Here is a 27,556-nt window from a genome sequence, read left to right as displayed (position 1 = left end):
CACTTTTTTTTTCTGCTGATATGAATAGACATATGAAATTAACATCATGTGAAATATCAGGATTTTCACATAAAACTTTTAACAAATGTATTAATCTTTAGTACCAAAAAGTACCATCATACATACGCAAAGTGTAATGTAATCTTTTTTTCAGAGAATCTATTGTGTAAAAAAAAAGATTAAAATGCTGTATTGTCACATTTCCAGCAAATTTGCCATTTTGGGATCATTTCCACGATCCACAGAAAATGTCATAGCACTTTATAAGAAAAAGTATTATACAGATATTCTGATTCAGTCATAATGTTACGTATGTGTCATTCAGTGCACTACCTGGAATTCTGCTTAGATAAAGTGTGCACTTATCTGCAGTCCTCTGTATGCCGTGTTGTCCTTATCAAATAAAGTTAGCAATAATGCACCATGTCAATGAGCTTTATTCGCAGGACACCCTCCTTTTATTTTGGCATTCAGTCATGTGATGTTTCATGTACAGAGACCAAAATGTTTGCTTCTCTTGCTGCTCCAATTTGTTCACTGATCTGTGACTAGTTCAATACTTTTATGTTCAGTAGGGTTTCCAAAATCTGAGTGATTTGAACCTCCTTCCTTGCTTGCTTCACTGCTTGTGTTGTTATTGAGAAAATCTTCACAGTTCATTTGTACTATCATATTAACCCTCTCAGCCACACAATGTGCTGTAAGACGAGCCTCAGGATCATGGTCCCAACATTCTACAATAGTGTCACACAGGAAGTGCATGCCCTAGACACGGAAGAATAAAAATATACGGTAGTCACTACGGTGTAATAAAACTAACAGCCATATATTCACTTATGGTCACTATTTAAGTTTAGTTGAGACAATGCTTGCATCAATTCCAAGAACTATTTGTCATTAATTCTAGGTTAGGTAGTTAAATCATAGACCATGTCTCAATAATTAGACATTAATTATTTATTTAGTTTATGAATCAACAAACTTAAAATATTTTTCTTACATTTTGCTGACATAAGCTAAATAATTACCATAAAGCAGTCTATTTTAAAGGCAAAACTGAAACAAAGAACTGCAGATTGTGGAGATCTGAAACAAAGATTGAAAGTGGTCGGAGAAACTCAGCAGGTCTGGCAGCATCTATGGAGAGAAAAAGACAGTTAATGTTTTGAGTCCAATGACACTTTGTCACAGTTGAGGGTCACTGGGCTCAAAACGTTAACTGTCTTTTTCTCTCCACAGATACTGTCAGATCTGTTGAGGTACTAAAGCATTTTCTGTCTAATTCAAAGGCACTTCTATCGTTCAGATCTCAGTAGATTGAAGCAAACTACCTACATTTCAACATTATTAAAATAAACTTCCTTATCTTTACAGTTAAATCATGGATCAATGAAAATATGGACATATTATTCTGCCATTGGATGAAGGAAGCCAGTTTTAATATAAAAATCTTCCTATGAATGTTACAATATCTGGATTCAAAAGTTAAAAAGTTGAAGTAAGAAGTGCCTTAAAGAAAGAAGAAACATTTGAGGGAACACTTTCTTCAAATATTTTTGGGAAAAGGAATTACTTAAAGAAAATATGTTTATTTTTATTTGTTCCACAATCCCAAGGTCACAGCCTTTTCAGTCTTATTATCATGCAGGGAACAGTTCTAAACAATAGGAACCACACCTCTCCCAACATGGCAAACCAGACAATCAGGAACCCTCATGCTGTAGAATATGAATGTAATCATTACAATGTGCGATCGTCACTTCCTATGAATAATATTCTCTTACAAAATCTTAGCTTTTGTTTTTGAACATATGTGGAGCCTTACCTCTCTGATATTACAAGAGCGAAAAGGGGAAAATGAACATTAACACAGTTGATCCTATTCTCACTGAAGTATAGGCCTAGTACTAGAGATTATTTTAGAATATCCTTCCCTGTTAAATAATACCCATGACAACTAAAGTGATTGTATCAAGGTCATCCAGATGGGCCTCATAGATTATGAGTCCCCTGATTGTGGTTATTAATCTGGTCAAATCAGACAGCCCTGGCTGACAGATAAGAACAGGAGTGTCAGATATCCTGTTCACTTTGAGAGCTGGCTCTGAGGAAGCTGGATCAGTGTTAAGGATTCTCCATGTGTGAATAAAGGGTGACGTGGTGACAGGATACTGTACTCGGTGGAGTTGATTTCAACAACAGTTCATATTTTTTTGCAACATTAACACAATAAGACATACCAAGGTGCTTCACAGGAATGTTAAGCATATTTTGACACCAATCCACATAGAGAGATTCATGGGCAGGAGACAAATAGATCGAAGAAGTAGGTTTTTTAGGAATGTTTTAAAGGAAGACAGAAAGTGGAGAAGGAGAGAAGTTTAGATGGGGAGTTCCATAGCTTAGGACCATAGCAGCTGAAAGGGCAGCTGTCATTGGTGGAGCAATTATAATTTAGGATGCCCCAGAAGTCAGAATTAGAAGACTACAGATATCTCAAAGGTTTGCACAGCTGCCGGACATTACATAGTCTGTGATGAGTGAAGCCACAGAAGGAAATTAAGGGATGGGAATCTTCACTTTAAGCCATTGCTTAACTAAGAACTAGTGTAGCTGTAGTCAACACAGAGGTGAGGAGTGAATTAGATTGCAAGAACCAAGTGAAGTTAAGATATTGTATCAGAGGTTTGGGTGACATTGAGACAACAATGATAGAATATGGGAGACCAGCCTTAGAATAGTGAAGTCCAGAGGTCCTAAAGGCATAGCTGGCAATTTCAGCATAGATGAGTTAATACATGGGCAGTCAGGCAATGGAAACACACTATTTTAATGATGACATGGAAAGATGGTCGGATGATTATTTTGGAGCCAAGGTTGCAAGGATTTTGAAATGGGCAAACTATTTGGTTTTCTATTATTCATAGTGCACAGTTACATACAGTAATAAATTAAAGATGAACTCTCATCCATTACATATGGGTTCAGTTGCTATAAGAATACTACTCAGGGAGCAAAAATAATTTATGTATTTTTGGTGCAGACTAAATTCAATCAGTATGGTTTCCATGACTAGAATGTTCCTTTCCTTTTTTTCCTGTTTAGATATAAATCAACACAAAAAAATGCATATGGTTGATATAAAAAGAAAGCAACAAAATTGTAGAGTGCTACTGACACAAATGCAGAGGACTTTGATTTGAAAATGATTGGAACAAGAGGTGGTACAAGGAAGCATTCTTTTCCACAGTGAATTGTGATCTGTAATTCATTGCCTGACAAGTTGGTGGAAGGAGATTCAATTAATAAAAGGAAGAAATAAATATTTGAAGACAAAATAATAATTAAAGTACTATGGAGAAAGAATAGCAGAGTGGGATTAATTGGACAGCATTCCAAAGAACAAGCGCAAGCACAATAGTGTAAATAGCCTTCATAGCCTTCTTTTTATGATTCTGGAAACCATTTAAGTTCACAGTTGATATGTGCAGGAAATGAAGAGCAGAACAAAACTTAGGAAACCGAGAGAAAAACTCTGAAAGCATGTCAGTGCAGCTAGTTGTGAAATGATAGCAACAAAAAGAAGGAAGGAAAAGGGATGAAAAAAATAAGGCGTCAAGACTTTAATGCTGGATCAGGAAGATCTCCCCTGCTCACCTGATTCCACATTTATGTACACATTTTGAAAAAAAACTTACCCTGTTTGTCAGGATCTATATGTAATAACTTTTAGGTTGGTCTGTTGGGCAGCTTGCAGATCTGGTTTACCTGAATGCATCCAGTGGTTGATTGTAGCAAAGGCTTGAAAGAAACATTAGGTTCCTTACTTGCATGTGCAAGCAACCTGCATCAAGCACGTGTGTCATCCTGGATGCCAGTTTTATTAACTCCACAAATATGGCAGGCACTTTCAATGTGCACTTTCTGTCCACCATGTTGGAATCTTACTGAAGTAGTTCAGTGTCTGAAAAACAAGACCTTGCAAGGTCGAATTTTTCAGCTCAAGTGCTCAAGTCTGGAGTACCTCTGGCTCAGGTGTAGGTGATGCATCTGACTACCAGGGTTATTGTCCCTTGAATGTTTCCATCTCAGTCTAATCTGTGACCTGGACCTTTTCCACAAAAGATAGTCTCAGCCATGGCAAAGATGACAGGAATTCCAAGACCTACCCTCAAAATAGCATTTCTCATTTTCATGGGGGTAAGTAGACTATAGTTCATGCATGTACAGATTCCAGAGGCAGTTAGCCAGTTATATTACCAGTTGCCCCCATTGGAATTGGTATTAGTGCTATCTGGAACCCAGAGTACAGGGATTGGAACACGTAAGAGCAAGTCTGTTCTTATTGCATTTCTTTTGAATAACCAGGGCATCCCTTTGGAAAGTTGAGATACCCTAGCGGATACAGTCCCAGGATACCTTGGATGTGAAGATCAAGGTTCTGCTGAAGGGGGTTGGGTGACAGCTATCCTTGGGGGTGAGAGGGTGGTTTCAGGTGCCCTTTGGGATTTAACTATGGAAACTATGCCAAGCACTGTCAAAAAATAACAAAATGTGTTTTTATGAATTTTTTTTTAAATAGTGGTGCCTGCCATATAGAACTTTAAACAATAGCACTTTTTTTTCTCCTATTTACATGGGTTCTCATGGATGCTCAATGAGTTGGCATGGCAGGTAAGGGGGACGGAAATGTGGTGAGTGGGACTAAGTATTAAGATAGCATAGTGATATGAGGAGTATAGGATGGGCATGGGCATTGGCTGGCATAGGGGATATGTGGAGTTATGGGAGAGGGTGAAGGGCACATAGGTTGGCCTGGGAGTGGAGGAGCAAGAATAAGCAGGGATAAGGGCTGGGAAAATGGTTTATATTTGTCCTCTTATGGAGGTAAGGTGTTCCTTTAAATCTGATTTTGGGACATCTTTGGTCAAGGTAAGGCACACTTCGAATTGTTGCAAAAGGCATGCTTGAGTTAAAAAGTGCAAAAACTGATTGGAATTACTAAAGCTTCCTTTTCAATTTTTTCAAAAAAGTTTTTAAAATGTACTAGGTAATTCAAACTGTCTGTTCACGTGATCATTACAGGGTTTGTCGGGAGGAACTTCTTCACCCAAAGGGTTGTGAATCTGTGGAATTCCCTGCCCAGTGAAGTGGTTGAAGCTACCTCGCTGAATGTTTTTAAGGCAAGGCTAGATAAATTTTTGAACAGTAAAGGAATTGAGGGTTATGGTGAGTGGGCGGGTAAGTGGAGCTGAGTCTCAAAAAGATCAGCCATGATCTTATTAAATGGCGGGGCAGGGTCGAGGGGCCAGATGGCCTACTCCTGCTCCTACTTCTTATGTTCTTATTACGTTGTGCTGCATGCTTGATTTCTATATCATTTTCACTTTGGGGTGCCTCTTAAGGGAGCATTTTGATGAATAGCTCCAACTGTTTATTGAACAGAAATGTTTCTTTACATATGGGATGAAGTAATTAGGTACTGAAGTGAAATTTTTGTTTTCATGAGAGATTAGTTAATAGAATGTTAATGTATTGGTTTTTCATTCCTCAGTAATGGAAGCATCAATAGACACAGTCAGCATGCCTCTTCAGTCTTGCACATGGTGGATTCTTAGTGAGTTGTCATGGAGAAGAAGGGGCAAAGGGTGGCAGGGAGGGGTAATGATTTGGTATTGGGTCTGTGAAAGGCCTTGGGGATGTTTGGAGGCAGAGTGTCCTGCAGGGGATGTGAGGAATCATGGAGGATGGGCAGATGGGCATTGGGTAGCTTAGACAATACGTTGTTAGGGTGAGGGGGAGTGAGTAGGCAGCATGTTTTATGTTTCCATTTTAATTTTTTATACTTTCATCACAGTATTATAGCCCTGAGACAGGCTTTCCACCCATCCCATCTTGGGAATTGACATGGCCTTAGTCTTCCAGGTTATCCAGCCCAACTCCAAGTCAGCCTACACTGCCCACCTCAGGCCAAAAATGGGAATGTCTGGAAGGTCAGGTTTGTGGACTCAGGATTTCTACCTGCTCTGTGCACCTGACTTGTGATTGAGAATCAGGGCCCATATTTCAATTGTCTAGGGTCTGGTTCCTCAAATACGAACCTCTTAAATGTGTTAGATAAATTTACCCAGTTATTTCTGGTGGATTGTGATCCAAAGAGTGGTCTTTAGTTTTTCACCACCAGAAAGTGCTCTTAAACTGAGTATTATTAGGTAATGACCTCTTTAATAAATGGCCATCAGTAGGGATTTCACTATTTAGCAGATCCTTGACTTTAAAAACTTAGCAGTAATACATGAAAAGCATTGATTTTGGGGAGAATGATGTTAACAAATTTGTTGTGGTGATCTGTAATTATCATATTTTCTGAATGAGAAGGATACCTAACGAGTTAGTTTAATACTAAAATTGTCTATGTAACAAGAAGCACATTGACTCTAGAAGGTACATTTAATATTGTCCTTTCTTTGATACAAAGAAAAATTGTGCTGTCAGTCATATTTGTTCTGCAGTCGTCACATACTTAACTTACTTTGTGTACCAGCCAGTTGCTGGGAATTTCAGGACGACCTCTGTCCCTTAATACAATGTCCCTCATGCTTTCAACACATGCATGATCACGAACCTTTGATCCAAAAGGCGATTCATAACTTTTCACCTCTGTAAGAAAATTAAAGACATATTATTTATGAATGCATTTTTTAATTCACCAGTGGGACTTGAGTGTCATGCTGGGCCAGCATTTATTGCCTGTCCCTATTTGCCCTTGAGAAGGTGGTGGTGAGCTGCTTTCTTGAACTGCTTGCAGTCCATGTGCTGTATATAGACCCACAATGCCCTTAGGGAGGAAATTATATATAATTTTAATCCTAACATTTCAATATTCAGACATGTTGGATGTTGCTATGTTTTAGCAAATTATGTTTATTGTAAAACACTGCAAGACATTATGTTATCATTAGGAGTGCTATATCAGTCATCAGTAGTTGAAATATTAAGCTTAAACAGCTGGGTAAGTTTAACTACTTGGTGGACATTATGATGGTAATCTTCACTTCCATCAATGGGGCAACAGAGTGGATGACAGGAGAGTTTACTTGCTTTAGAACCTATGACTGCATTCCTAGTTTATTCTTGAAAATGGCGATAGCCAATGACCCTTCCAATTCATTTTCTAAAAATAAAAAATGACGACATTTTCACTCTCCTCAGCAAATTCTTTATCCCCTTGCTCAATTTCCCTTCTGACTACCTTCCTTAACCCCCACATTATAGAAGTGATTTGATTGCACTAGAGAGGGTACAGAGATTTACCAGGATGTTGTCTCGGCTGGAGAGTTTTTTTTTATTCGTCCGTGGAGCATGGACATTGCTGGCTGGCCAACATTTATAGCCCATCCCTAGTTGCCCTGAGAAGATGGTGGTGAGCTTCCTTCTTGAACTTCTGTAGTCCTTGTGCTGTTGCTATGTTTTAGCAAAAGCATTGATTTTGTGGAGAATAACCCACAAAGCTCTTAGGGAGGGAGTTCCACAATTTGAACCCCGTGACAGTGAAGACGCAACGATATATTTCCAAGTCAGGATGGTGAGTGGCTTAGAGTGGAATTTGAGGGTGGTGGTGTTGTCCTTGTCCATTGAGATGGAAGTGGTTGTGGGTTTGGAAGGTGCTGTCTGAGGATCTTTGGTGAACTTCTGCAGTGCATCTTGTAGATAGTACACACTGCTGCTACTGAACGTGGTGGTGGAAGGAGTGGATGCTTATGGGGATGCAGTGCCTATCATATGGGCTGCTTTGCCTTGAATAGTGTCAAGCTTTTTGGGTGTTGTTGAAGCTACAATTATCTAGGCAAGTGGGGAGTATTCCACAACACTCCTGGCTTGTGCCTTGTAGATGGTTGACAGGCTTTGGGGTGTCAGGAGGTGAGTTACCACAATATTCCTAGCCTCTGACCTGCTGTTGTAGCCACTGTGTTTATGTGATAAATCCAGTTATGTTTCTGGTCAAAGATAAGCCCCCAGTAAATTGATAGTGGAGTATTCAGTGATGGTAATGCCATTGAATGTCAAGGGGCAGTGGTTAGATTGTCTCTTGTTGGTGATGGTCATAGCCTGGCATTTGTGTGGCATAAATGTTACCTGCTACTTGTCAGGTCAAGCCTGGACATTGTCCAGATCTTGTTGCATTTCAACATAGACTGGTTCAGTATCTGAAGAGTCATGAATGGTGCTGAACATTGTGCAATCATTGACAAACATCCTCACTTCTGATCTTATGAAGGTCATTGGTGATGCAGCTGAAGATGGTTGGGCCCAGAGTACCCCGAGTAACTCCTGCAGAGATGTCATGGAACCGAGATTCCAACAACTGTAATCATTTTTCTATGCCAGATATGACTCCCACCAGCAGACAGTTTCCCCTCAATACCCATTGATTCCAGTTTTACTAGAGCTCCTTGATGCCACACTCAGTTGAATACAGCCTTGATATCAATGGCTGTCACTCTCACTTCACCTCTGGTATTCAACTCTTTCAACCATGTTTGAACCAAGGCTGTAATAAGGTCAGGAGCTGAGTGGCCTTGGCAGAACCCAAACTGGGCGTCACTGAGCGGGTTATGTCTGAGTGGGTGCTGCTTGATAGCACTGTTGATGACACCTTCTATCACTTTACTGACGATCAAGAGTAGACTGATGGGGCGATAATTAGCCGGGTTGGATTTGTCCTGCTTTTTATGTATAGGATATACCTGGGCAATTGTAGGGTAGATGCCAATGTTGTAAATGTACTGGAAGAGCTTGGCTAGAGAAGTGACAAGTTCTGGAACACAAGCTTTCAGTACTATTGCTGGAATGTTGTCAGGGCCCATAGACTTTGCAGTATCCAGTGTCTCCAGCCGTTTCTAGATATCATGTGGAATGGATTGAATTGGCTGAAGATGCTGGGAACCACTGAAGAAGGCTGAGATGGATCATCCATCACAGCACTTCTGGCTGAATATTGCCTCAAATGCTTCAGCCTTATCTTTTGCACTGATGTGCTGGGCTCTTCGATCATTGACAATGGGGATATTTGTGGAGCCTCCTCTTCCAGTGTGTTGTTTAATTGTCCACCACCATTCACGACTGGATATGGCAGGACTGCAGAGCATAAATGTGATCTGTTGGCTGTGGGATCACCTAGTTTTGTTTCTTTATGCTCTTTGGCATGCAAGTAATCCTGTTTGGTAGCTTCACCAGGTATACACTTCATTCTTAGGTATGCCTGGTGCTGCTCCCAGCATGCCCTTCTACACTCTCCATTAAAACAGGGTTGATCCATTGACTTGATGGTAATGGTTGAGTGAGAGACATGCCAGGACACAAGGTTGAAGATTGTGCTGGAGAATAATTCTGCTGCTGTTGATGGCCCACAATGCCTTGTGGATGCACAGTCTTGAGTTTCTAGGTCCGTACGAAGTCTGTCCAGTTTAGCACGGTAATAGTGCCACATAACACAATAGGGGTTATTCTTAATGTGAAGGGGAGACTTTGGCTCCACAAGGAGTGTGCAGTGGTCATTCTTACCGATACTGTCATGGACAGGTGCATCTGTAGCTAGCAAATTGGAAAGGAAGAGGTCATGTATGTTTCTCCCCTTTGTTGGTTCCCTCACTGCTGCAGATTCAGTCTAGCAGCTATGTCCTTTAGGATACAACCAGCTCAAGCAGTAGTGCTGCTGCTGAGCCACTCTTGGAGGTGGAAGTTGGAAACCCCCAGCCAGAGTACATTTTGCAGCCTAGCACTCTTGTTGCTACCTCCAAGTGTTGTTCATCATGGAGGAATACTGGTTCATCAGTTGAAGAACATAAGAATTAAGAGTGGGAAGAGGCAATTCAGCTATTCCAGCTCACTGAGCATTTAACATGATCATGGCTTATCTTGGTCTCAACTCTACTTGTCTGCCTGCTCTCCGAAGCCCTTTACCCGACTTTTCATCAGAAACGTATCTATTTCTTTCTTGAATCTGTTGATTGATTCTGCCTCCACTGCACTCTGGGGCAGTGAGTTCCACAGATTCGCAATCCTCTGAGAGAAGTCGTTTCTCCTCATCTCAGATTTGAACCCACCACCTCTTACTGTATGCCTATGGCCTCTCGTTCTAGACTGTCCCACAAGAAGGAACATCTGTTCAACATCCACCTTAATAATCCCCTTTAGCAATTCATATGCCTCAAGATACTGTCCAGGAAGGACGACATGGTAATTAGCAGGAGATTTCCTTGCCTGTGTTTAACCTGAAGCCATAAGACTTCATGGGGTCCACAGACAACTTTGAGGAAGCCCAGGGCCAATCACTATGCTGCCATCTTTGCTGTGTCTGTCCTGCTGGTGGAACAGCACATATCCAGGGATGGTTGTGTCTGGGACTTTGTCTGTCAGGTATGATTCTGTCAGGCTGTTGCTTGACTAGTCTGTGAGACAGCTCTCCTGATTTGGTGTTAACCTCCAGGTGTTAGTAAGGATGACTTGGCAGGGTTGACGGGGCTTTTTATTTTACCATGTGGTGCATTGTGCAACAGAGCCTTCATTTTGAGGGCCGAGTGTGAGAGAGTTAAGGGAATACTTCACAATTTAAATGCTCAACAAGTTTGTACAAATTAAATTGCAATATAATCATTTTGAAATACAAGGCTTTTTTATTTGTTTTCTGCATTGTTGATTAATTTTAAACATAAATTGCTTGCTATTTGTAAAAACGTTAGCTTGGTAGGATGGTCATCTGGAAATTTAAAAGATCAGTAGATGTCAGCTCTTTTAGAAATGTGGAAAATAAGGAAGAGATCAAGACTGCTGTTATTGAATCTGCTAGAAATAAAACTGTCTAGTGGAAAATGAGTTCATTGTTGATTCTGAACATTAATAAGATTGCAGACGAAGGATTTTGGCTCGCATTCTAAAATGGCATTGATTGCTCTTCCAAATCTGGCCGGATGTGTTGTCAATGTTTGTAACATTTTGAAATTATCTTTTGCCATAACTTTATTGAGAACCTATTAAGTAAGACAATGATACCACAGCCTTCAAAATCCACCAGTTATGATTATTTATCATAAATGATAGCCACTTTGGCAGATGCCCAAGCATCTGTAAATCCATCCCCTTTCCTAATGATTACTCTCAAATTGTTTATTGTTCATCTAGTAATAAATGTACTATTGGTGGGATTTTGATGGATACAGTATTTTCTAAAACATATGGTAAAATGTGATGTCATTTGATAAGGTACTGCACATTAGGCTACTTAATAGGTAAGAGTCCACGATGTTGGGAGTAATATGTTAGCATGGATAAAGGATTGGCCATCTAATAGAAGACAAGGATAAGCCCTTCCAGATATTTCCTGGATAGAAACTTATAACTGGTGGTGTCACAGGCATCAGTGCTGGGCCACAATTATTTACTGTTTGGTCATGCCTTAAATGAGGAAAATGAATGTGCTACAGCCAAGTTTGCAGATGACACAAAAAAGGCGAGAAGGCAATCAAGAAGGATGACACAATCAGTCTGCAGAGGGACATAGACAGCTTATGTGAGTTGACAAAATTTGGTAGATGGAGAATAATGTGGGGAAATGTGAGGTTGTGCACTTTAGCAGAAAGAATACAGGCACTGAGTATTATATAAATGGAGAAAGACTGGAGAAAGGTATGGAGCAAAGTGATTTGGGAGTCCTCATCCATGAATCTCAAAAAGCTAGAATCCAAGTTCATCAGGAAATAGTAATACGGAAGGCAAATGGAATATTGGCCTTTATTTCAAAGGGAATGGAGTATAAAAGTAGGGATGTTTACTAAAATTATAAAAAGCATCAGTCAGACCGTAGCTGAAATACTGTGAACAGTGTTGGGCCCTAATGTAAGGAAAGATATGGTCACATTGGAGGCTGTCCAAAGAAAATTCACTTGGCTGATGCGAGTTATGGAAGGATTGCCTTATGAGGAAAAGTTGAGGAAGGGTCACCGGACCCGAAACGATAACTGTTTTTTCCTTCACAGATGCTGCCAGGCCTGCTGAGCTTTTCCAGCAACTTTGTTTTTGTTCTTGAGTGGATTGGGTCTGTGCTTGTTGGAATATAGAAGAAATGAAAGGTGACCTGATTTACAAGATTTTTAGGGGACTTCAGAGGGTTGATGTGGAAAGATTGTTTCCCCATATGGGAGAATCTAGGACCAGAAGGCTTAATCTCAGGATATGAGGTCACACGTTTAAAACAGAGAAGAGGAGCAATTTCCTCTCTGAAGATGGTGAATCTGTGAAATTCTTTACACTAGAGGGCCATTGAGGCTGGGTCATTAAGTATATTCAAGGTTGAGATGACGTTTTTAAATCAGTAATGTTATGGGAATAAGATAGGAAAGTTATTAGATCAGTCACGATCTCATTAAATGGTAGACCAGACACAATGGAAGAAGAAGGGTCTTCATTTCTGAAGAAGGGTCCAGGCCCGAAACGTCAGCCTTCCTGCTCCTATGATGCTGCTTGGCCTGCTGTGTTCATCCAGCTTTACGCCTTGTTGTCTCACAATGGACTAATAGCCTTTTTCTGCACTTACACTTTATGTATCCTCGTTTTTTAGTATGTTTCTATTCATGAATATCTAGGCAATATACAAAATAAAGTGTTTTGTAAGTAAAAAAGATCTAATGATGATCCTTGAGCATGGTAATTGTAAATGGTGTAGAATTTTAAATGGGTTTCTTAATGTAGGCTATTCCCATCAATGTAAATTAGACATCAGAATCAAAACACTAAATTGCACATTATAATTTTCAAAAGCTCAAGCTAAATTTATATTTAAGTATGAAAAAAGTGAAATATAGTTTATTACAATGAGAAATCATAGTGGTAATGATTGTGCATATTATTTGTATTGCATTTTGCACCAGAAGTACAGCTTTTCATTACTGGCTGTTCTAGCATTATATTGCCTAGAGATGTCACTAAAGAGCTACAATACTATGTATTCATTTGTAGTTTACGTGTAAATAACTTGACATGTCAGTGGGATCCAGCTGGATCCAATACATTGGCAGAGCAATATGGCCATACTAGTCTGAAAATGCCTGATTTTGGAAGCTAAGCAGACTCAGCCCTAATTAGTACTAGGATAGGAGACTGTCTGGGGTTACCAGGTGCTGTAAAAGACACCCTCTTTGGTGCAGTAGTAGCGTCTGCACCTCTAGAGTAGAAGGTCTGGGTTCAAATCCAACCTGCTTCAGAGGAATGTATCAGCAAGTTGATGAGGGGGATAAAAAATATGTTGAATTAAAAAAAGGACTAGTTTCAAAAAAGGCAGTAAGAGCAGCACTGGTGGTAGCCTATTGATTGCAGCAGTACCTGCACCATTGTGGAGATGGAACTTGGGACTCCAAGATCTGGACTTTTCCTTTTCTTTGGCTCTGTTAAATCTTTTATTCTGCACTTTTCACTGTACTTATGTATTCCTATACTTAGTACATGTGACAAACAAATAAATCTAAAAAAAAGGTCATGGTTTTGGTGCTGGAAAGGTTGCTCAGTTGTGTGTGGTAACACTTCTGGGTAGATATAAAGAAAGGGACTAGTTAGTGCTTGGACGTCACCGGAGAAAGAGCATGTGGTGTCCGTCAACACTCTTGATGCCTTTTGAGAATGGTGGCCACCACAGGGGATATAGTGCCTTATTTCCCTGTTCAACTGCATGTTGATTTTGTCCCTTCCCTCTCCCTACATCCCTCCCCCGTCACTTTTGATGCTTTGCATTGTCCGTAATGGATTTTCCTTATAAATACTGAATTGGCTACACAGGTATTTTTACTACTAGTGGATAGTAGTTGAGAAAAAAAAGCAAAAAAAAATGTCACGGTGATTTTGGTGGTGGGAAGGTCACTCAGCTGTGTATATACACTTCTGTGTATAAGAAGAAGGCACTAACTAGCAGTTAATAAAAAGTCACAGTGTTTTGGTGATGGGAAAAACCGTTCAGTTATGTGTGATAGCATTTCTGGACATGGAATAAAAGAAATAGTCACATGTTGCAAGATTGGCATATACAGAATAATATTCTATGTTAACAATACTTAAAATTAATTATATCAGCAATTCCTACTAAAGGAAAAAAATGATGAATATAGGTTGAAAACTGTCTTAAATTTGTCAGCAGTAGGATAGGAATATTTAATCAGAAATCTAATCAATCAAAATTGCTTGTTGTTCAGGGTCCAACTTTCTCTTTTTCCTGGAATGAGCATTGCAGTGTTTATCAGAAGAGTTTGGAAACAATGGGGTAGAATTTTTACTTATACGAGGTGGAAATTTGTGGTAACAGGCATTGATTTTTGGAAAATAAAAAAAAACTTTGATCTCAGGATGTTAATGATTTAAATGGTCTACAATAGGACACCCATTATATGGTATAAAATATTATCTTGATGAGGCAATGGAAAATCTTAAATTTGAATAAAGCATACTGGCTAAGATGGTGAAAAGAAATAAAAAAGATGAAAAATGGTAAAAAAAGAACGTAGGGGAGAATGGAAAGAAAGAAACGCTAATCCCTTACATACGGGCCTCTGCCTTGCCAAGTGCTTAAGAAGGTTCCAAATTATCAACCCACCTCCTGGATATTTACCATCACCCCATACTATAACGAAAATTGACTGGGTAAGCAAGGAAGTCAAAGTTGGAAAAAGAAATCAAGGCGTAGGACCAAATGCTGATTGGTTATCACCCATGTTATGCTATGTCTAAGACCAATTTCAGTCCTTGTGATTTGGAGAGGTTTAGTCACAACACTTTGTTCTCAGTAGGTACTCAATAAAGTCCTGTTTCGAATCAAGGAAAGGGAAATAAAGTGGCATATTTGACTTTGGTTTATTTTAACATTTTGGGGCGATTAGAAACAGAACTAACTTCTCCTGGGAGTACGTCTGCATTGGAAAAGCAGCTGCCTACAGTTGCGTGGGAACATCTAAGAAGACAAAACTAGCTGTCTGGCTCTTACTTTCTTGTTGCATTAATTATGAAGCAACTTAACTATATCTTGTTTGGTCTCCATTATGACAGGATTTATGCTGCTTTTGTGTAATTTATAATAGAGTTGATTTGTAGATGTTAACCAAATAAAAAGTCACAATTGAGGCAATCGCAAGTTCAGGCTTGATACAGAAAGGATAACAATGGGATAGAATGGGAAAAGATATTGCTGTAACAATATTGGGATCCTTTTCGCATGAAATGATGAGAAATACATGGGGCAGTATGATTGTTGTATCTGGAAAATTTACAATAAAAAGCCAGTAGAATAAACATTCGTGGTAATATTCCGTATTTCAGAATGTTTTTTCTAAGAATTGTACATTTTTACTAGTTTAGAATGCAATAGCATTTTCTCTATATCATTTAAAAACTAAATATTTAATGGCCTGATGTTGACCTTACCTCCAATTACCTCACATCGAGAAGCCATCTCCCATAGAACCAAGGCCATTGAATATATATCCATCTGTTTAAATGACTCAAGATCTTCCAGGTTAACACGAGATTCTAGAACTTCAGGTGCCATATACCTGGCAGTGCCAACCTGCCCAACAAGACAACAAATTTCTGTTTGTTTATGTAGTGGCAAGTTATATTTATTCATCTGTGAACATTGAATGTAGTAAGAATAAGCAACAAAAGTGCTATATCCTCCAAAATCAAACATGCAGTCTTCAGAAACAAAATGCTTTTGAAATAGCACTCAAAGATAAACGTTTATTTCTGGTCAAATATATATATGCTCTCATCTTAGGTCACTTAACATCACATCATATTGCCTTATTGTAGTTCCTAATTGATCACATGATAATTTCAGCAAGATTACAGTTGCATAACAGTATTAAAATTTTTCAGATGTGTAAGTGTTTGTGTAGATTAATCTTAACTTTACTTTATATGCATCCTGTTTTATTTTAAAATTAGAGTGATTAAGAGGATACTTAAATTGAAGTGGCAAATTGAAGTGGTAAATTCACTCAACTGGGAATTTAGGGGAAGTGAGGGCCTGCTGGTATTAATGCTGGACTGTTACTGTTCTGGGGATCTGGATTCAAATCCTATCCCAGCAGGTAATGAATTTGAATTCAATAAATGAAAATCTTGAATTTAGAGTTTAATGATGTGATCATGAAACCATTGTTGATTTTTGTGAAAAACCCATCTGGTTCACAGATGGGAACTGGGAAACTTCCATCCTTATCTGATCTAGCCTATGTGTGACTCCAGACCTACAGCAATGTGGTTGATGCTTAACTGCCCTCTGGGCAATTAGGGATGAGCAATAAATGCTGGCCTAGCCAATGATGCCCTCATAAAATTAACTAGGTCTCTGGATTTTTGGGTGTCTCCAGAGAACCCAGTTAATGCTCTGGAGGCATGGGTTTGAAATCCATCAACACAGATGGTGATGTTTGAATTCAATAAGATCTAGAATTAAAAAAGCTTGCCTGATGCTTTGCTGGATGACCTAATTCTGAGCTGTAGCACATTATGTAACATGTACTGAAGACTAAACTAGTGGCTACCTAAACACAGAAATGCTTCTGAACTATCAGAAAATGACTTTCAGCACATTACATCATAAATTACAATGTACACATAGATATTACATGCCATGCATCAAGGTAAAAGATATAATGAAGTGGGTGCAAAAGATTTTGGAAAGGGAAGGGAATATCTGTAAACAACAACATAGAATTATGAAATCATGGAATCATAGAGCCGTAGAATCATAGAATCATTGAACAACAAGAACTAGTGTGTATTCGCATTGTTGCTTTAACACAATTATATGATGCTAGTTGCTTAGCAGAAGCATTATCAAATAAAACTTGATGAAGTAGATTCATAAATTTTCAGGAGCATCTACTCCTGACAACCTTGGACTGCCTCACCTAACAAAAAAAATTACCTACCATACCTGAAAAACTTTCAATGACCCCACCTCCATTGCCTTCTGAGGCAGAGAATTCCAAAGGTGCATAATCCTCAGAAAAAAATAGTTTCCCTATCTCTGTCCTTAAAGGATACCTCTAACTTTAAAACAATGACCCCTATTTCTGGACTCATCAACAGTCAACATTGTATCTACATCCTCCTTGTCAAGACCATTCAGGATCTAATACACTTCAATCAAGTCAATCTTTAGTCTTCTAAACTCCAGTGAAAACAGTCTCAGTCTGTTCCACCTATTCTCATAAGAAAACCTGCCCATTAGAGAATCATAAAAACTCTACAATGCAGAAAAAGGCTGTTCAGCCCATCGGGTCTGTATTGGCCCTCAAGAGTATTCCAGCCAAATCCAAATCCAGCCCCCTATCCTATCTCCATAACCCTGCATTTACCATGGCTAATCCACCTAGCCTGCACTTCCCAGGTCACTACCATGGACCTCAGCTATTAACAATGGAGTCACTTATGTGACAGCATAGGTCACTACACTTACAGATTCTTGTGAATGTATTCAATAGCTGACCTCTATGGGTTAGGGACTATCGAGTCAGATTTCACTTTGAGGTCTGAGATGTCCAGTATTCACATCAGCTGGGATCATAACATTTGGATGAGTTGATCAAATATAATGTATCCAATTTGGAATCATAAAGTCATAGAGATGTACAGCACGGAAACAGATCCTTCAGTTCAATTCATCCATGCTGACCAGATATCCTAAATAAATCTAATCCCATTTGCCAGCATTTGGCCCATATCCCTCTAAACCCTGCGAATTCATATACCCATCCAGATGCCTTTTAAATGTTGTCATTTATAACAGCCTTCACACTTCCTCTGGCAGCTCATTCCATACATGCACTACCCACTGCCCCTTATGCCCACCCCAGGGAGAAGACCTTGTCTATTTACCCTATCTATGCCCTTCATGATTTTATAAACCTCTATAAGGTCATCCCTTAGTTTCCGACAGTCCAGGGAAAATAGCCTCAGTCTATTCAGCCTCTCCCTATACCTCAAACCCTCCAACCTTGGCAACATCCTTGTAAATATTTTATGAACCCTTTCAAGTTTCACAACATCTTTTCTGTAGCAGGGAGACCAGAATTGCACGTAAATTCCAAAAGTGGCCTTACCAATGTCTCGTACAGCTGCAACATGAGCCAGTTCTGTATCCAAATCGCTAGTCCTTCCTGTATTTCATGGGATATTACCTGCTAACCACTCTACCATGAGGAACCTTGTCGAACGCCTGACCGATGTCCATATTGATCATGTCCACCGCTTTGCCTTCATCAATACTCTTTGTTACTTCTTCAAAAAACTCAATTAAATTTGTGATTTCCCATGCACAAAGCCATGTTAACTATCTGTAATCAGTTCTTGCCTTTTTAAATACATGTAAATCCTATCCCTCAGGATTCCCTCCAACAACTTGCCCGCCACTGATGTCAGGCTTACCAGCCTATAGTTCCCTGGCTTTTCCTTGTCACTTTTCTTAAAAAATGGTGCCACGTTAGCCAACCTCCAGTCTTCTAGTACCTCACCTGTGGCTATCGATGATACAAATATTTCAGCAAGAGGCCCAGTAATCACTTCCCTGGCTCCCCACAGAGTTCTAGTACAGCTGATCAGGTCCCAGGGATTTATCCGCCTTTATGTTTTTTAAGCTGTCCAGCACCTCCTCCTCTGTAATATGGACATTTTTCAAGATGTCGCTATTTATTTCCCCACATTCTCTATCTTCCATCTCCTTCTCCACAGTAAACACTGATGCAAAATACTCATTTAGTATCTCCCCCATCCCCTGTAGTTTCACACATTGGCAGCCTTGCTGATCTTTAAGGGTTCTATTTTGTCCCTAGTTACCCTTTTGTCCTGAATGTATTTATAGAATCCCTTTGGATTCTCCTTAACCCTATTTGCAAAAGATATCTTATATCCCCTTTTTGCCCTCCTGATTTCCCTCTTAAGTATACTCCTACTGACTTTATACTCTTCTAAGGATTCGCTCAATTTCTGCTGTCTATACCTGACGTATGCTTCCTCCTTTCTCTTGATTAAAACCTCAATTTCTCTAGTCATCTAGCATTCTGTACTCTGACCAAAATTGCCCTTCACCCATTCTGTCTCTGGAGTTTTTTTTTCTCATTTTGAAGGCTTCCCATTTTCCATCCGCCCCCAATCAACTTTTGAAAGTTCTTGCCTGTCAGAATTGGCCTTTCTCTAATTTAGAACTTTAACTTTTAGATCCAGTCTATCCTTTTCCATCACTATTTTAATACTAGTGAAATTATGGTCACCGGCCCCAAAATGCTTACCCACTGACACCTCTGTCACCTGCCCTGCCTTATTTCCCAGGAGTAGTTCAGGTTTTGCACCTTCTTTTGTAGGTACATCCACATACTGAATCAGAAAATTTTCTTGAACACACTGAACAAATTCCTCTCTGTCCAAGCCCTTTACACAATGGCAGTCACAGTCTATGTTTGAAAAATTAAAATCCCCTACCATAAGTGCCCTATTATTCTTACAGATAACTGAGATCTCCTTACAAACTTGTTTCTCAATTTCCCCCTGACTATTGGGTTTGCCTGACAGCACAAAATTTGTGGGAAACTAAACCATGGAGAGGACATAAAGTGACATCAAGGTAATATAGACCAGTTAATTGATTGGCCAAGAAGGTAAATGGAAGTGTGAAATTACCCATTTTGAAGGGAAGAGTGGAAATGCCAAGACATTTTAAAAGGTGAGACAGAGAGAAGAATTAAAAAAAAGATTAGAAAAAAATGACAGATAATAACAAAATAATATTGTTCTTTAAAAATAAAATTAAATTTGTATTCAGTCATCTAACACCTCAATTTTAAAATTCTCATTCTTGGATTTTTATCCCTCATGGTTTGTCCCCTCCCAATCTTTGTGGCCTACTCTAGCTTTAAAAACATTGGGAGCTGTCTGCTTGCTACAAATACAGAGAAATTACACAGGAAAAAGGCCACTTGTCCTGACCAGTCCATGTATGTCTTTATCCACCATGTGAATAAGTAATTCTGCTGGCATTTACCCACCCTCTTATTTCCTTCATTCCACTTTCTATTCATCTAGTTAACAATTTTATATTCAAAATTAAATTAGTTAAGTACAGAATTCATTCTACAGTTGATCAACTTATGCATCATAATCAGAAATAATATTGCAAAAACTGTTTTTCTTCATTTTTGATGACACCAAAATTAGTGGAATAGCGGACATTGAAGAAGGTTTCTAAGAGTACAACAGAATCTTGATCAACTGAGTCAGTGGGGCGAGGAATGGCAGATGGAGTTTAATTTAGATAAATATGAGGTGTTGCATTTTCTTAAGACAAACCAAGGCAGAAATTACACAGTCAATGGTAGGGCCCTGGAGAGAAACCTCGGGGTGCAGGTACATAATTCCTTGAAAGTGGCATCAGGGGTAAACAGGGTGACGAAGAAGCCATTTGGCATGTTTGCCTTAATCAGTCAGAGCATTAAGTACAGGAGTTGGGACGTCATGTTATGGCTGTACAAGACATTGGTCAGGCCACATTTGGAGTACTGCGTAGAATTGTGGTTGACCTTGTGATAACACTATATTTTGTCCTGGTTTTTTATGAAGAGAAGTTGAGACAGAAGTGTTGTGTAGCCTGTTCCAAGCCAACAAAGTAAACAGCTTGTGAGGCCTTGGAGTTTTGTTTTAAAGTTTTAACAATAGAAGCAGCCTGAAGGAGTGTGGTCAAGCTCTCATAGAACCTGGATTTTTGTTTAACTTTCAGTACCTGTTGGGGTTTGAATGCTGCTATACATCTCTCCCTGCTACAGCAAAATGCTTGAGTTCTCTCTCTCTCTCTCTCTCTCAGAATTTTCTCTTGATATTCTTTCCTCCTGGACTGGAGACACATTGCATGTGAGGCAATCTATTTTATTGACTTTGCCTCTGCCAAGGGTGTGTTTGTGGGATGTTACTATCTTGGAACAGCTAATCAGTGATTGTTAACAGATATATTTATTTGTTAAGTATTTCAACAGAGTTACAGTTAAGCTCATTCTTTTCTATTCTTACTTTATCTGTATTTTAACTATAGTGTAAGAATAAAATGTGTTTTGCTTCAAGCCGGGTAGTTTGACCAATCGAATTGCATCTGGAACACAACACTTTACACTCAACTTTAAAAATAAGAAAAACTTGGGTACTAGGCTATCTTCTTAATATATTTTGGGGGTGTTTGGTCTGATTACACATTGGAACGCTTGTCGGGATCAAAATCTCTAATTTCAGTTTGAGTTTAGGATTATTGGACTTAAAGACAGTGAATGGTGAGTGTTTGTGCTCTTTTCAGGTGTTACATTCGGTTGTGCCTAATGTAGTAATGGCTCTTTCAGTAACTAAGAGTTTCCTGGGGGGTGGAAGAAGTCGCTTCGGGAATTTTACAAAAAATGAGCAGGGCAAATATTTTAGAATTGTGAGACAAGCTGGAGTTGGGGCGGGCTTTGTCTGTGCGAGAAGGGGAGGTAATTGCAGCAATAGCTCGATATATACAATTTCCAAAAATGCGATCAGAATCTCTGGAGATGGCTAAAATTCAATTGCAAATGGAGCAGCTTGAACATGAATAGGAAATGAAACAGTTTGAATTATGATTGAAAGCAGAAGAAAAGCAGAAAGAGAGAATAGCTCTAGCAAAGGAAAAAGAAACAGAGAGGAAGGTCCTAGCAGAAGAAAGGGAGAAAGAGAAAGTTTTTGAACTTCAGAGATTGGAACTGAAAACTCAAAGATAACTTAAAAGGTAGAGTGAAAGGTAAGAGTAGTGATGACGACAGTGATGGAGAGCCAAAGGCCCGGTGGGGATCTGTTTAAATATGTCCAAGCGTTGCCTAAGTTCAACTAGAAGGACATAGAAGCCTTTTCCATTTCGTTTGAGAAAGATGTTAACAAACGAAATGGCCAGTGACCAGGTGGGTATTCTTGATCCAAACAAACTTGGTAGGTAGAGATAGTGAGGTATTTACATCACTATCAGAGGAGGTATCTGGGATGTATGATGAGGTGAAAAAAGACATCTTAAGTGTATATGAACTAGTGCCAGAAGCCTATAGACAATGGTTTAGGAATCTAAGGACGGTCCCTGGTCAGACATACATAGTTTGAAAGGATCAAACAAAGTAACTTTGACGGGTGGATAAAAGCACTGCAAATTGATCAGACATCTGACACTCTTAGAGAGACGATTATTTTGGAGGAGTTCAAAAATTCACTTCCTGAAGATGTGAGAACTCATGTGGAAGAGCAGAGAGTTAAGACCACAAGATTAGTAGCGGAAATGGCAAATGATTATGAATTGGTTCATAAATCAAAATTTGGCTTCTGACATCAATTTCAATCTGTGAGGGAGAGAAATTGGCGACAAGAGAAATCTTAGGTGGTTATAGAAAAGGAGATCTCATTGAACATAGTGAAGATAGTTTACCACAGAGTGAAAAGGAAACCCATGAGGGGGACAGAGAAGTAAAAAATGCTCAGGTGTTTTTCACAGTAATAATGTAGGCCACATGGAGTTGCAGTGTTGGTGGTTTAGAAAAAGCACTGGGAAAATAGATTTGGGAAAACAGGATAAACCAGTGAGTTTTGTTGAAGTGGTAAAGGAAAGCAGTGGAAGCTGGAAAGCTTCAAAACAATGTACCACCTGATCAGAAGTTGGTTGAGAAGAAAACGCACGATCTCTTTAAAGAATTTACTTGTTTGAGTATTCTTTATTTAAGTATGCCAGGAAGAGCAGGTAAGAAATTAAAATTTTAAGAGAAACAGAAACAAGTCAATCTTTGGTGGTGCAAGGTGAGGAAATGTGTAATTCGGAAGGAGTATTGGCAGAAAAGATGGTAATATGTTGAATTCATGGTAAGAGGAGCAGTGTTCCATTATATAAACTGAGGTTGGAGAGTCCGGTGAGAAGTAGTGAGATAGTGATAGGAGTAATAGGGAAATTCTCGGTTCCAGAAATACTGTTTATACTTGGCAATGATATAGCTGGATCAGGTGGGAGTGATGCCCATTGTGGTTGAAAAGCCAGTGGAAAATCAGACAACTTAGGTGCTATATGAAGTATATGCTGGAATTTTCCCTGACTGTGTGGTAACAAGGTCATAAAGTCACAGGTTGAAACAGGAGGAGAAATCAAGGAGTAAAGATAAGGAAGTTGAAATTCAATGGTCAGAAATTTGATCAAATAGCTGAGAGAAAAACAAGAACAGGTGGAGGATAAAGTGGATATTTTTAGTTCAGAGAAGCTAGCTGAATTACAACAAAAAGATGAAAAACTAAAGCAGTTGTATCAAAAAACATACACGAAGAAGAATCTGAGTGTATACCAGAATGTTAATATCTTAAAAACAAAGTCTTTGAGGAGGAAGTGGAGACCATCACATATTCAGGCAGATGAAAAATGGGCAGAAGTTCATCAAGTTGTATCCCCAGTGGGTTATACAAAGGAGGCATTGCAAGTAGCATGTGAATTACCAGTAGGAGGTCATTTGGGAGTAATCAAAACTCAAACCAAAACACAAAAACATTTTTTTTTGGCCTAGACTGCATAAGGATGTGATTGACTTTTGAAGGACATGTCATACGTGTCAGGAAAACCTCAGGCAGTGATAAAACTAGCACCTTCAATACCCATTCCTGCATTTGAGGAAGGTTTTACAAGAGTCTTACTTGATTATGTGGGACCTGTTCCTAAAACAAGCAATGGGAATCAACAATGGATGCATCTACTAGTTTTCCAGAGGCCATTTCATTACACAATATCCTGGCTAAAAGGATTGTAGAAGAGTTACTCAAATTTTTTACTAGATATGGACAACCCACAGAAATACAATCAGATCAAGGGGCAAATTTTGGGTAAAAATTATTCGAGGAAGCGATGGATATCTTAGGAATAAAATAATTCAAATCCATTGTGTACCATCTAGAATCACAGGGAGTATTAGAACAGTGGCATCAAACTTTAAAGACCATGTTGAGGGCTTATAGTCAAGCTTATCCAGAGAACTGAGATTAAGGAATTCCATTTGTACTTTTTGTAATTAGGGATGCAACTCATGAATCAACTAAAATCAATCCATTTGAATTAGCTTTTGTATATGCAGTGAGAGGACCACTGAAATTAATTAAGGAGAAATTGATTAGTCAGAGTTCAGAGACTGTACATTTGGACTGTGTGCCAAATTTTAGGGAGAGATTAACTGGAGCAGGTGAGTTAGCTAGACAGCATTTAAAAGTAGCACAGCATGAGATGAAACAGGAAGCATACAAGAAATCAAAAATTTGCAATTTTGCTAGATAAAGTATTCGTGTTACTACCAGTGGTAGGTGAGCCTTTAAAGTCAAGGTTTAGTGGGTGTTATCAAATCGAAAGAAAATTGATTGAGGTGAATTATTTAATTAGAATGCCAGATAGAAAGAAATCTCACAGAGTGTGTCATACGAATATGCTCAAAAAGCAAAAGGAGAATGTATAACTGGTGAAGAACCAAGTTCAGATGATTCTAAATCGGGAATTCCTCAGATTAAACCGGACAATAAAGAAGTTCTCAAAAATTGAGATAAATTATTCAGTTACCCTCAAAAAGAACATTGAAATGACCTGAAAGAGTAATATGGGAGATACATGGCAATATGCTGGAAGCACTAGTCTAATTACACATGATGTAGATATAGGAAATGCTGTTCCAATTAAGCAACATCCTTATAATCTTAACCCTCTGAAGTTGGCACAGGTTCAAGAAGAGATTGAAAGCATGCTCAGAGTTGACATAATCAAAGTGAGTTGCAATGAATGAAGCTCACCCATAGTCATAGTGCCAAAATCAGATCATACCCAATGATTATGTGTAGACTATCGCAAAGTCAATGCAGTTACAAAATCTGATTCATATCTTATTCCATGTATGTAAGACTGTATTGAGAAGGTGGGACAAGCAACTTGTATTTCAAAGTTGGACTTACTTAGAGGATACTGGCAGTTAGCTTTATCCGAAAGAGTGATGGAATGTTTGGCTTTCATGACACCAAATGGTCTATACAAGTTTAAAGTCATGCTGTTTGGTATGAAGAATGCATCAGCAACATTTCAAAGACTAACCAATAAAGTCTTTTTGAGATTACCAATTGTGGGATGTACATGGACAATCTGGTAATTTTTAGTCACACATGGAAGGAACATTTGGAGCACATATTGGAATTGTTCGATTGACTTCGGGATGCAGGCTTGGTGATAAACCTGGCTAAGAGTGAATTTGCAAAAGCCCTAATTACGTTTCTTGGCCATGTTATTGGAAATGGATAAATGGCCCCATGGGATATGAAAACAAAGTTTATTGGGTAGTTTCCCATACTATCGATGAAAAGGGAAGTACTAAGATTCCTGGGACTGAGTGGTTTTTATAAGAAATTCCTACCAAATTTTAGCAGCATCGTTGCTCCACTGACTGACCTGTTGAAGAAGTGCAAAAAATGTCAGTGGACAGAAAAGTGTCAGTAGGCATTTGATAATCTAAAAGCTGTGTTAATCACTGCCCCACTATTAGCCGTACCTAATTACGCGAAACCAGTCAAAGTGGCTATTGATGTGAGTGATGTGGGTGTTGGTTGTGTACTCTTGCAAGACAACGATGATAAAATAGAAAGACTTATTGGGTATTTTTTCCAAAAAGCTGGATATTCATCAACAGAAATATTCCACAATTGAGATGGAGACTTTGAGTTTGGTGTTGACGTTGCAAAATTTCAACATTTATGTTGCTAGTAATGTGTCTGAGACAATATCAGAACTCCTTAGAGTTTTTTGGAACAATTTAAGGATAAAAATACCAGGTTATTTATGTGGAAATTATTATTGCAGCAATTCAATTTGAAAACTATACATGTGGCAGGACGAGAGAACATAAATGCCAACGTGTTGTCTCGACTTTGATGAAGGAAGACGGAGGCTTTTGGTGATGAGAAAAATGGACTGGAATGGTCTGTAGTAGTGAATGTTTGCATACTTAGAGTCAATGTAATATATATATTGTCATGTACTAATAGCATAAAACTAAAGGTTTTTAAAAATGAAGCCATCTTTATATATTGATGGATCATTTTTTTTGAGAGGGGATGTCTGATGACACTATGGATTTAAGGGATTTTTTTATGAATAGAGATTGAGACAGAGTTGTAGAGCTATCTGTTTCAATCCAATCAAGTAAACAGCTTGTGAGGACTTGTAGGGATTCTTTTAAAGTTGGAACAATAGAAGCAGTCTGAATGAGTGGAAGCGAGCTTCCACAAAACCAGGATTTTCATTTAACTTTCAGTAGCTGTTAGGGTTTGGAAGCTGCTATACCTCTTTCCCTGTTACAGCAAAACGCTTGACTTCTTGCTGTCTCTCTCTCTCTCAGAATTTTCTCTTGATATTCTTTCCTCCCAGACTGGAGAAACGTCGCATGTGAGGCAATCTATTTTACTGACTTTGCCTCTGCCAAGGGTGTGTTTATAGGATGTTACTATCTTGGAACAGCTAATCAGTTGTAGTTAATGTATATATTAACTTGTTAAGTATTTTGATAGTTAGGATAATTTTTTTTATTCTTATTTTGTCTGTATTGTAACTATAGTGTAAGAAGAAAAAGTGTTTTCCTTCAAGCCTGGTAGTTTGACCAATCGAATTGCATCTGGAACACAATGCCTTATGCAGGTCTTTAAAAATAACAAAAAGTTGAGGGGTCTAGACTATCTTCGTAATATATTTTGAGGGAGTTTGGTCTGGTCCATAACTCCTTTCTATAGGAAGGATGTTATTAAACTGGAAAGGGTGAATAAAAGATTTTCAAGAATGTTACCAAGACTGGAGAGTTTAAGTTATAGGGAGAGGCTGGATAGGCTGGGATTATTTTCCCTGGAGCATAGGAAGCTAAGGGTTGACCTTATAGATGTTTATAAAATCACCAGTGGCATAGAAAAGGTGAATAGCCAAGGTCTTTTCCCAGCGGTAGGGAAGTCCAAAACTAGAGGGCATAGGCTTAAGGTGAGAGGAAAAAGATTTAAATGGACCTCAGGGGCAACTTTTTCACATAGAAGGTGGTGCATATATGGAATGAGCTGCCAGAAGAAGTGTTAGAGATGAGTACAATTACAATATTTAAAAGACATTTGGACAGGTAGATCGATACAAAAGGTTTAGAGGGATATGGGCCAAATGTTGGCAAATGGGACTTGTTCAGTTTAGGAAACCTGGTTGGCACAAAATGGACTGAAGAGTCTGCTTCCATGCTGTATTACTCTATGACATTACTTAGCTAACATTTTAAAATTAGATTTGCACACTACACAAGGAATACAAGCTGTATGCATTTAGGAATTGAAATATCTGATTGATTTTACAAATTCTGACATTTCCATTAGTTCCGATTATTTACCCTTAAGAGCATTAGGGAAATCTAGGAAATGACACTGACAGAACTGATCTGCCATTATACAAATTTTC

General features: G+C 38.8%; 1 protein-coding gene across 4 annotated transcripts in view; it reads right to left on the bottom strand.

Moving 5' to 3' along the window:
* Window positions 1-223: 223 nt before the first annotated feature.
* tgfbr2l (transforming growth factor beta receptor-like) overlaps window positions 224-27,556 on the bottom strand; it is a 90,560-nt gene continuing 63,227 nt past the window's right edge. For 3 of the 4 annotated variants that reach the window (XM_020526790.2, XM_020526791.2, XM_048599510.1), the window contains exons 5-7: window positions 15,460-15,601; window positions 6,533-6,660; window positions 224-765 (exon numbers count right to left, since the gene is read on the bottom strand). In XM_020526790.2, the coding sequence (XP_020382379.1) occupies window positions 535-765; window positions 6,533-6,660; window positions 15,460-15,601 (501 nt within the window). In that variant the 3' untranslated portion in view covers window positions 224-534. Of the gene's footprint in view, window positions 766-6,532; window positions 6,661-12,557; window positions 12,638-15,459; window positions 15,602-27,556 lie in introns of those variants that run through there. The other variant, XM_048599511.1, reaches the window with a different exon arrangement.

This window comes from Rhincodon typus, chromosome 7 (assembly GCF_021869965.1).
Source record: "Rhincodon typus isolate 14 chromosome 7, sRhiTyp1.1, whole genome shotgun sequence".
NCBI classification, from domain to species: Eukaryota; Metazoa; Chordata; class Chondrichthyes; order Orectolobiformes; family Rhincodontidae; genus Rhincodon; species Rhincodon typus.
Note: the sequence above shows the minus strand (reverse complement) of the source record. Positions and strands in the feature narration are given on the sequence as shown.